Source organism: Mustela putorius, unplaced genomic scaffold (genome assembly GCF_011764305.1).
Source record: "Mustela putorius furo isolate JIRA1106 unplaced genomic scaffold, ASM1176430v1.1 tig00003845_pilon_pilon_pilon, whole genome shotgun sequence".
In the NCBI taxonomy this organism is placed as follows: domain Eukaryota; kingdom Metazoa; phylum Chordata; class Mammalia; order Carnivora; family Mustelidae; genus Mustela; species Mustela putorius.
In genome coordinates this window covers 47,906,278-47,918,198 of record NW_025421998.1, presented here as the reverse complement: position 1 = coordinate 47,918,198, position 11,921 = coordinate 47,906,278, and the positions used below count along the sequence as shown (strand labels likewise).

The window sequence follows — 11,921 nt, the reverse complement described above, 5'->3', positions numbered from 1 at the left end:
TAACCATGTAACATGCATGCATAAAAGTGTAGTACAATTTTTATTAGGTCTTTATCTTCTTTTTCTTCCTTATGGATCATTACAAAGTTTTCAAGTACTATACCCAAATCCCATTTTTCTCATCAGCCTCATGGTTTTTATTGTACAGCTTTGAAAATTATACTGATTTTTAGCAGCTTGTATGTCATAAGGCAGCAGAACTGACTATTTATATACCAAAATGTTAATAGTGTCTCTTGTTAATATTTATCTCCTGGTAACAATTTATTTATTGTTTATCTGTAGTTTCTATTTTTTCTAAAATCATCATGTATTGATAATTTAGTGAAATCTATATAAACATGTTTAAAAGATGAGTTGGTAGCTAAGGGGTGATCACAGCCATTCCAGGTGAAGGGCTGAAGTTGTTCAGGAAACCTCCACTCATTCACTGATGATGCAATCAATGAAGTGCCCTCTAACCTCCCTGAAAGGCATAATCAACTTGTGCTCCTCCTGCAAAACACAGATACAGTTTTGCAGCAATATCTTGACAGCTTCTTTGATCAGAGAGTCCCCATAAGTGCTCAGAAAAATACAGATATGATTAGTCAAGGTTCCATTAAACATGGTGGATCATGTAACAAGCCAAATGCCCTTAAATTGGTTTGCAAACATTCAGAAGTTAATACTGTATAAGTCCAGAAATCTATAGGCAATAACCAGTGTGATATAGTCAGTGCTTATTGACTTTGAAGCTTAGCCTTACTGAGATTAGAGCACCCTGTCCTTTGAGGAAACAGGACTCTAAGAAGAAAAAAAACAGAACACAATGTGAATTTAAAAAAAAATAAATAAAGAAGAATTTTCATTTTGTGCTCTGAGTCTTGGAATAGCTGTCCACTTTTTCAGAGTGAACTTTCACTTGTTAGCACTTTTCTCTTCCCCTTTCTAAGGCTGTACCATGTTTTTGTTTTGTTTGTCTGTTTTTCTTTTTTTTTTTTTTAATGTTAAGTTACTCCACCTACAGTCAAACTCCAGTGTTTATCTTTGTTTTGGGCATGATTCCTCCCCTTTCCCTCCCTCCTGTGTCCTGCACCCACTGAACTCTGAACTCCTTCTTGGTCCCGGTGTTTTCCTGTCTCTCTACACAAACTGCTGTTGGCTGTGTTCTCCATGGAGCTCTGTTCCTAGCTGTTCTCTGACAAAGGGCTTGTTCTGTGTAGCACAGTTCTGGTCCTCTTTGTTCAGCCTCTGGCTTCAACCACTGAATCGCAAATATTCTCCAGCTGGGAATCAGACAAGGGCAGACATGAACCCAGAAGCCCAACAGGATGTTTCAGTTTCCCAGGGAATTCGCATGATGTTTTACATGGTGAAGCCCAATGAAACGTCATTCCAAACCCTGGAAGAGGTGCCTGATTATGTAAAGCAGGTGAGACTATATGGGAAGAGGCTACTGTTGCGTTTGTCTTAGTAAGAAGTATGTTAAACCCATCCTGGGGTTTTGTTCACATTTGTTCTTCAAATTATTAAATTCCAATAAAAATAATTCAGTTTTATAAAGGCATGGAGCCATATTAAAATTTCTACTTGAATTGAATTTCTGTACAATATCAAAGACCAGTTTCTCCTGTTAAACTCCTTTCCTTGGTTATGTCACTGCAAAATATGATAAAACTTTACAAAGTTTTCCTAGACACAGTGGTGTTAGAAATTTAGTTGTCAGAAGCTCAGTGTCAAATGGTTATATGACATCAGTAAACTCTGTAACAGTTTTGGTTTTAAAGGGCAAACTACCTCCCAGGAAACTATTTCCTCTTTAATTTGGTAGAGCAGTTCTGCAGAATGGATATAGAGCTGACGGAGTCCAACTCTGACTTCCTAAGTTTGAACTTCAACCAAGTTTTCTTTGAAATTCTGAAGTGTTCAGAGGCACTTTTTACTTCTGGTTCCTGGCTATGATTGCAAGTGGAAATATCCAGAATTAGAACTTGAATACCTAAGTTCCCCACCCTGTCAAAGTTGTTCCTATAACACTTACGAGTTCAGACCAGAAATAAGGAAAAAAAAAAAATGACATCAGACATTATGTTCTTGGGAGTTCAGTTTAGAAACCTTCAGCACTCATGACCAGCTTCCAAGTGAGTATAACCCATAACTTTTTCAGGATTTGATATTACTCCTTTCTGAGTTTTTAAGGACAAAATGTGATACTCCCATCTTTATAAATCATTATTTTTTGTATTATAACATCAAACTTTTTTCAGCATTTGTCATCCAGAATGGAGCCTAAAAATACTTATTATAGCACAGAGCTAAAACTGAGTGAATAAAACTTGAATGATGTTTTAAATACACATTTTAAACAATCATATTCTCTGAAATACTTGGAAGAAAATGTTTTGTTCCTACAGTTTCAATTTTGTCATTCCTGTAATTTTAATATGAAAAACTAGAAATATGTGTATCCTAAGTGAAGCCTTTTAACGAGAGTCTTAGTCATGGAGATAATAGACTTCTGATTATTGTGCTTATTTTAATTTTTTTTTTCTGGTCTAACTTGAAACCTATCCCTCCTAAGCTTATTATTTTCTTGACAGAATTATCATGGTTACATCTATGGTTATATTTCATTTCCAAATTGGATGACAGATTTTGAGCACCTGTTTAGTATATGTCTGAAATAATCAGATTTCTTTGCCTGTTGGGAGGAAGTGATCCTCTAGGATAAGTATATACCTTCTCCTGCTATGAGATGTCACCCTGGGCCTCCTACTTCTGGAATGACTAATCAGGAAATGTGGAAGAATTTTATACCAAGCACAATAGCATCTTTTTTGTGCCATTTCCTTTCCAGGCAACTCCATTTTTCATTTCCTTAATGCTTCTTGAACTGGCCATCAGCTGGATTCTCAAAGGGAAGCCATCAGGTCGTTTGGATAATGCATTAACATCAATATCAGCCGGCATTTTTTCTCGGCTTCCAAGGTGAGTTAGTTGGTTAGCCATGCTAAATGAATAACCTGAAATTATCTAAGTAAGATGGAAGAGGAACCCACTGTATGGGGAGTTCGTCTGTTTTCACATATATACATATATTCTCAAAGTATCCAGTTGCTGTCATTATTTAAATTCTTGATATTTCATTTACCATGGATTTGTTTTTGTATTCATTTTTAAAGATCCTACTCTAAATGTTATTTATCTTGATTACCAAGTTTATTGCTGCCCCCTTAAATTTTGTGCCCAAGGTTAAGTGTTTCACTTGCCTTTGCCTAGTCTGATCCTGAGTTATATAGTCTAGTTATCTACTAGAAAATTAATTTTGCCTCAGCCAAATTCATGTGCTGTGCAATTTCTGGTATAGATACTCTCTAATAAAGATCACAGAAAGCTTTGAATCACTGCGTGGTCTCCCAAGTGGTCTCTAGTCCTCTCTCTAATACTATCTCATTTTCAACAAAACATTTCTATAATTTGGATCTGGTGAAAATTCTTCATAGGTTCCATATTGCCTAAGGATAAAGTTTGAATTTTTTTTTTTTCCTGAACTGTAGAAGCCTTTGTCTATCTATGCTTACTTTTTCTCCCTTCATTCTCCTTACCCCTTTGCAATATTTGTTCCTTTCATACTCTACCACTTCCCATTGCTCAGATGTCATACATGCTTCCCTTTGCTTGGAAAGGGAAGCCATTACTGTGGCTAACTGATTCATTTCTCAGGTCTAAGGATAGACTTCTCTTGAAGAGTCACACTGTTCAGCAAATCTTCTCTGTCTTCCAACCCTACTTGAGGCATCACTTCACTGTGGTCCCATGGAATCTTGTGCTTACCCCAGTTGCAGAATTGTCACATGGCATTATGCTTACCTGTTATTTTACCCAGTCCTTCCTGATAGATTGCATGCAACTTGAGAGTAAGAGGGATCTTTCTTCATAATTTTAACCCCTATGCCTGGAATGATATCTGGTATATTCTAGATTTTTAAAAATTTAATATTTTTGTAGTGTTATGTTGGTAAGATTAGATGATGAAGGTACCAAACAGTGAATAATAAATGACCCACTACATTTTACAAAGAGTAAATTATAATGTAGGCAGAGGTAAAGCAATGCATGGGAGGCTCTTTAGTACATAAGGATTTGCCAAAGGGGCAGAAGGTGAATCTTCCCTTAGAACTCTGTGCTCTGCATTGCTGATGAATGTTCTCATTCCTACTTCCCACTCATTACCTCTTTTACTGTTTTAAGAGCTTTACTTCTGACCAGTGTTCATTGCTTTGGAATGTTTCTGAACCACCCAGTGGGAAACCAAGGTGGATTTTTTAAAAATAAAAACTTAAAGATATCTGAGAAAAGGTAGAATAATTTCATGTAATTGCATAAAATTGTTTAGATAGGGAGTAAACTTAAAGGAAAATTTCTTTCATAAATGTTACCATGGAAAAATAGGCTAATGGGTATAAAATAATAATAGTAATAATTCTGATAATCATCATAATAATAACTGAAAATCTGAAAATCTACTCATATGGTTGCACATTGCTGTCAGAACTAGAGGATAATATCCCAAGTTATTTGTAGTTAATTCCCCTAATATGCTAAATTGGAGTTTATAACTGTGCATAATTTTCTCTATTTCATGTCTCCTTTGATCAGACTTGAATAAGAAATACATTAAGCATACTGAGAGGATACATAGATTTGATTATTGAAAACTACCCAGTTGGTTACTGTAGTTTATTTTGAGGAAGTTAAGTGTACAGACTCATGGAAATCAGACAAGTGATGAACTTGAAGAATAAGTTGATAATTGAGAGGTGCCCTGCCCCACATTAGGGATCACATATTGTGTTGAGTTGGAATGAATTTATTAAGAACTCAAGGAAACATCAAGCTGACTCAATGCTTCAGCCTGACTTCTACTTTTTCAAGTTGGACTTTGGTCACAAGTGGAATTAGTTTATTCTCTTGCCATAACCTGATAACTACTAGAAATAGAAACTGCATCCTTAGCACAGTGTTTCTGTTCAGCAGTGTGATAAAAAGTTAACAGAGTTTTAACAGGTACCCCAGAACCAAATATATATGTGTGTATGTTTGCTATAAACAAACCCCCGATGCATAAGGGAGAAGGGAGAGAGGGAGAGCAATTCTAAATTTTGAAATGTGGATAATTTTGCAAGGGTTGCAAGGATTTGATCTTTTACAACCTTTTACCTAAAACATTTCAGCAAAGCAAATTATCTGAAAGAGAAATGTAAAAATATTTTCACTTATTTGTTCCTATTAAGCGTGTGCACATGCACACACACACACACACACACACACAGAAGAAGAGAAGAAAAGCTGATCCACAGGATCCACTCTACTCAATCCTCTTTCAGTGAAAGACAGGAAGGGGGATTTAACAGAAACTCTTAAAACAATATTTCAGCATCAAGGGGAATCCTCGTGCAAATCATTAACAGCTGAAGGTTAGATTAACACGGCATTGATCATATCCTCTCCAAGGGACTAATTTCATTTTCTACAGCAACAACAGGGACTTTCCACATCCTTAAAATACATAATTGGGAGAAAAAATGGTACTATACCATTTGTTAATCTGCTTGTGAGGAATTGCACTTAGGATAATAATTCCAAGTAGGCATGTGGTCTCTGACGAAAGAAGTTGTAGAAATCAAAGTGAAACCATGAACATGTTTTTCCACTTTGCCCTTCATGTAATTGAAATGCTGTATGCAGACTTTGAGGGAAAATAATGTTTGTTTGAGGATCTCAATTTCATCATTACATAAAATTCAAAGTATCTTGAAGATTAGTAGCGTACTTAGCATATTGATAGAAAAGATACATACTGTGTCTTTCAACTATTTATGTAAGGGAAAATATTTATCATAGACAGGATTCTATCTTGTTTATAAGCCTGTCAGACAGACCATGACCTGTAATAAAAGTCCATCTGTCCTAAGATCCAGATTCTGGGCAGACCTGCATCTGTTTTGCTCTTCTGGAGTCTAGTAGGCAGACTCTTCCTTGTTAGGATCTAGTTCCAAAGTTATAGACAGATATTTTTATTTATCATAGTTAAATGAAGTGGAGCATATGTAGATAATCTGCTTTTCTATCAATTACTTGCATATGTGACTATAAAAATTAAGCTTAACCAAATACTTACTAAATCTACTTAAAAAATGTATCTAAAACTTGTGAAATATCCTGCTACTGACTAAAATGCTAATGAGTGAAAAATAATCACATCTTTTTTTTTCCTGCTTATTTAAGCAGAACTCAATTTCCAATTCTTCATTAGAAAACCAGGACCTCAATTTGTTACTTCCTTCCAATGTTTCTGCTTCCATAAATTGCATCCTCCCCAGAGAAATTTTATTCCCGATATAAATATCTACAGTATGTTTGTTTTTAATGGGTTCATTTAGTTTGTTGAAACAGCAGATTATAAATCAAATTGCAATAGGTTGAGGGATAATTTAAGTAGGTAAATTTTCAAATAAGTTGGGGACACTCCACTTTTAATACATATGGGTCCTTGCCAAATTTTAGTATGGAGCTAGCTCCACAATGTTGAACCATACATATGCACCGTTTTACAGGCCATGACTGCCACGGAATTTTCCATTCCTGACAAGAAAGTTTCAATTCATTTAAAAAAAAAAATTAAAGAGGAGGAAATTAAATTTCTTTAGGATACTTTGACTCCTTGGGGTGGGATTGGAGAATAAAGGAAAATTGTATACTGGGTTTTTATATTAGACCATAGTATCACAGGCAGTAGTGCCTTTGGCGATGTCAGACTACTAACAAATCAGTGCCTGTCATTCTGGATGAGGACCTTAATAATTAGTTATTCATTGTCCAAAATCAAGGATAAATGCATTTATGTAATGTTAATAATGGTATTTTATTATTAATATTAACATCTCAATGTAACTTTTTATTAACCCCCTCGGTGAAGAAAATATATTTTTAAAACTTACTGGTTTGTTCATGATATTTGCTACGGAGAATGCTTCATTTCCTCTTAACATTTACCTCAAACTTTATAAATATACTTTGTCTTTGTTGTGAATTGTGGAACTTCAGAGATTGCTATTAGACTAACCTTCCCTAAACATGCGAGCAAGCTTCCTTGTACTTACTCAATAGAGAAATGGAATTCTTAAGTAATTTACTTCTTGCATAGTAAAGAATGTAGCAAATTTGTTTCTTCCAAATTTGCCATATTGTATTTATAAAGGTCTATGGTTTTTGTGGTTGTCGTAAAAGGAAATTAAGTGATTACTTCGTCAATGTAACATCATTCACAGTAAGAAATAGCAGTACAGATGTTACCTGTCTTTAGGAGGTAGAGGTTACGTTATGTATTCTGTTAATACTGAGCAAAAATCAATATTCCACTAGATGGAGCAAAAGTGGCAGTAGCTTTACAGATAGGGCACATTCCTGAGCTAGGTTTAAGAGATTTTGAAATAAATAAACAACAAAATTTCTTGGAAAAATCAGTATCTAATCGTTCAGCTGTATTTGTTTATAACTTCATGAAGCTTGTAAGGAGATTAGAATGATCCTATTCAAATATTCGTTTATTTTCTAATTTATAAGACAGGATTATTAGGAAAAAAAGATGTCCTACTGATTTTCTTCATTTTTGTGATATCTGGCCAAATCAGACAGTACACACAGCTCTAATGACAGTAATGAAATAGTAAAAATTGGCATATATCCAGGAGTACTGAGTAAAAAATTTCACTTCGAAAGTCACTTTGAAATTTTAAGTTTACAATAAGAGCATTACATCAAATTTCACTTGATAAATGATTAGAGCATGGGAGTATTTGAGAATTAGAGAATTTTAGGGCCAAATTTTCTCATATCTTAAATTAACACTGAGATTCTGAAGAGTGGACAACATGTTCAAAGTTAACTTTCTGCTTTTGGTGATGGGTACATTCATACTTAGATGACTTTGAGAACTGCAGAGCTTTGTAATTCTCAATCTTCCATTAATATTTATTCCAATGAACTGATCATTTTTAAGTCTCAACTTTATAAATTATAATTTATGAACTAACTTCATCTTTTTAAAAACATCACAATCAGTCCAGGGATAGCAATTTAGTACCTTGCCAGATTTTACAGTAACTAAACATTGGCAGGATAATTTTCTAGTTTTGAGAGAAATGTTAGTAAAGGGCTACCTTTCTTTTACCAAAGACTTACCACAGATGCAAGAGAAAGTAACTATTTGAGGAGAAATTATGAAGAAGAAAGACAATGGGAGGAAAGCCTCTATAATGCAGATTGTTGATTAGAGGATTCTCATGCCTCCTTATATTTAGGCCATTTTCTTTGTCTTGCATTCAAAGTTATTGAGTAAAAAGGATCTAGTATTTTATTACACAGAGTCCCTCTGCCTCCCAAAATTTCATCTCCACATGATAAAATAAGCTCACTACATTCATACATATTACATACGTCTCTTCCCACAGGATGGAGTTTAGAGAGTTGAAGTCTGAATTCCACAGAGTCATATGCTGGGGGTCAGGGCTGGGAGAGGATGGAGGAATTGGGAAGAAAAAGAGGAAGGAGCTTTGGTTTATGATTCAGGGTCTGGTGGGAACATTTTTGAAAATGTAGGTGCTATTTCCTGCAATCAAGGGCTTTCCAGAGCTTGATAATCATTTCCCAGATGTATCCCTTTGCTGAATCGTTTTTAGTTGTGGGTACTCCATGGCTGTTTTTTCCCATTTATGATGGAAGAGGATCATATTCATCTTGCTGATAGAAAGCAGGGAATTTAACTCCCACAGCTTTTCCCCTCTTTCCCTTTGCTTTGGGGAAGGTTTGGCTTCTTGCTAAAGTGTGAAAAAAAAAGTCTTGACTGTAGTATGTCAGGCATATTTCAGCTCGATTTGTGTCAACCCTAATAAGTAAGTTGACAGAGTAATGAATTGGGTGTCTGCTCAAGACCTGGCACCTGTACAGGAAATAAAAAAGTATTTCAATTGCAGGCAGGTTCTCTTTGTTTTGTAAGTGGAAGTTTTCCAGGGACCCTCTTTTATTAAATCTTAGTATCTTTAAAGCCTATTTCAATTGTCCGTGGAACTGAGAAAGGAGATAGCACCTTTTAAAAAAAGATTCTGAATGGATGGAACATTGATGAGACAGGTGATTATGAGTGCCCTGTTCACCAGTGTGTCCTCCTAGTCTTGTGTTGTACCAGCAGGCTCTTAATCTGAACTTATTGAATGATTCAGTGAACCCATAAATGGATCTGCTTTAACAGCATGTACTAAAGCTTAAGTAAAAAGCTATAGATTATTTCAACGTTCTGTTGTACCTTCTGAGTTTTATTTTATTTTTTTCTTTCTGGATCAATCTTTTTTAAAAGGGTTATTGAGTGGGACAATTCTGTCCTTCAAGAGATATTTAGACATTTAATTATAATAACTAGTTTGAAGGGCTCTATCTAGTAAATAGAAATCCAGGGGCGCAGCTGGGTGGCTCAGTCAATTAAGCATCTGACTCTTGGCTTCAGCTCAGGTCATGATTTCAGGTGGTGGGATTAGCCCTCCATCAAGCTCTGTGTTCAGTGAGGAGTCTGCTTGGACTTCTTTCTCTCTCATTCCCTCTGCCCTCCCCACTCCCTTTCTCTCTCTCTCTCCCTCTAAAATAAATAAATATTAAAAAAAAAAAAAAAAAGGAGACCCAGGGATGCTGTTGAGCATTCTACAATTCACAGGACAAGCCCTCACAACAAAGAATTATGTGGCCCAAACAGGAATAATACCAAAGTTTAGAATCCCTATTTTAGAAAAAATTATTAGATTTAACCAAACAAAATTGATATTATTCACCATTTTTTTACCTAAAAGTTGAATTTTTTATGGTTAGTCCTCTATTAATGGATAATAGGGAGCAATTTTAAGATTTCATAATTTGAGTAACTCCAGCGAACAGGCCCCGACAACAAAGAACAATCTTGAATAAATGTCAGCAATGACACTGTTAAGAAGCCATTGTCTAAATATATAAAAGTTGCCAACCAAGCTGACATGCTTTAAGATAAAATTTGTTCTATCCCCCACCTTGATAAATGTTGTGTATTAGTTTGTCATGATTGCAAATCTGCTTGTGAAGTTGCTTTGATATAAGAGTAAATTTCTTTACATTGAGGAAGCCTTGTCAGGACAGTGTCATTATAATTGCTGTGCTACTGAGTGCTTTCAATTTTTTTTTTTAAAGATTTTATTTATTTATCAGAGAGAGAGAGCAAGCACAGGCAGACAGAGGCAGAGGGAGAAGCAGGCTCCCTGCCGAGCAAGGAGCCCGATGCGGAACTCGATCCCAGGACGCTGGGATCATGACCCGAGCCGAAGGCAGCTGCTTAACCAACTGAGCCACCCAGGCGTCCCTACTGAGTGCTTTCAATATAAACATGTGATATAACAGATATGTAAACCTTAACTATCAAGAATTTGTGAGGACTTAAAGTCCTTTAAGAAGGAGAAATGAGAAAGAAAGGAGAAATAAGAAGGAGAACATAAAGAAAATCTTCAGCTTGCACAAGGCTACTTTTTGCTGACCTAAATCTCTCACTGAAGACCATGGAACATTTGCTCCTGCCATGGTGAGGCTACTCTTTGCTGGCAGTGGTAGAATCTGCAGCGGCTCCATAAGAGAAATCATCTTGCCTACCAACACTGGTGCCTTTGTTCTGCCAGCACTAGCTAGCAACAGGGACTTTCAATTTGTGCTGGCAGCTAGACATCAACTCATGGTTGCCTCCGCTCATTCTTCCAAGAATCAACCCATAGAAAGGTTTCACTAAATCTGGACTTTCTTTCTTCCATCTCCCCTTTGCTTAAAACAATAGGTCTAATTAATCTATCACTGGTTTGGAGTTTTTATTTCTTTATTGACTTATTAAAAAGCATGATCCCGTATGCTACTGGCTTGTGAAATATTATTATTATAAATTATAATTCCCACAGTAACCTACCTTAAATAAATTATTAGCAAAGACAGTCTCTGAGCATAATTTGCCATAAAGACAATAATAAATAACATTGATAACGAATTGGATTCCTCAGAGTTCCAGAACAGTGTGGGAGCCCCTGGCCCACAGCCTGTTCTATCTCATGACAGACCCCAAACACTTATATGTGAACATTCCAGGATGCTTGTCCTAGTTATATCTGCATATCTAAAAACCAAGGATTACATTGTCATGTCTAGTTTACATACCTGCATAGGTTGGCTCTGTGGAGGACTGGACCAGGAAGGAGGCCCATGTAGGTCCTACAAGCAGCTCAGAGCCCTTTGATAGGGATTCTGAAATATCCAGGGCATGGTCTGGGTTGTGACAGGAGTTCTGCCTAGGCATTTCCATTTGGTCAAGACTCTCACTCAGGGACAAAACTGCTTTTTCTAGCCATATAATTGTTGGAGAAGATCATTGAGAGAATGTGTCCACTGGATGATCCTTATACTTGGACTCGGGCAATCAGTCTCCTTATCTTCTCCCATGTCCTTGGAATGTATATTCTGTACTCTTCCCTCACTAGCTGCTGTTTTAAGGATGAAGCCTAAGAGAGAGTAAGGTGTTGAGATTGTCTGGACTGAATATATGACTAGCAGGCAGGTATAGAGATCTATTTACCTTGAGGCTGCCCAAGCCCAGCCTTCTGTGTAAGTTTCCTTGCTTATTAAAACTACCACCCACCATTCTGGAGTGGTTTGCCTTTTTCTTTGGTTTCTCTTTACTCTCCATATAGAGGGGCCAGCTTAAGAACCAACAATTATAAAATATTGAAAATTGGATTTTAAGATCTGATAATGTGTAGTCCTTTTAAAAAATGTAGGCATTTGACATTTCTATTCATTATTTGTATTGCTATTGTGAAGTAACACAG

The 11,921-nt window shown here is 36.1% G+C and overlaps 1 protein-coding gene across 1 annotated transcript in view; it reads left to right on the top strand.

The window, feature by feature from the left end:
* Window positions 1-1,058: 1,058 nt before the first annotated feature.
* AGMO (alkylglycerol monooxygenase) overlaps window positions 1,059-11,921 on the top strand; it is a 212,315-nt gene continuing 201,452 nt past the window's right edge. Inside the window, exons 1-2 of the mRNA XM_045089729.1 lie at window positions 1,059-1,414; window positions 2,840-2,970. Of these exons, the coding sequence (XP_044945664.1) occupies window positions 1,292-1,414; window positions 2,840-2,970 (254 nt within the window). The 5' untranslated portion in view covers window positions 1,059-1,291. The remainder of the gene's footprint in view (window positions 1,415-2,839; window positions 2,971-11,921) is intronic.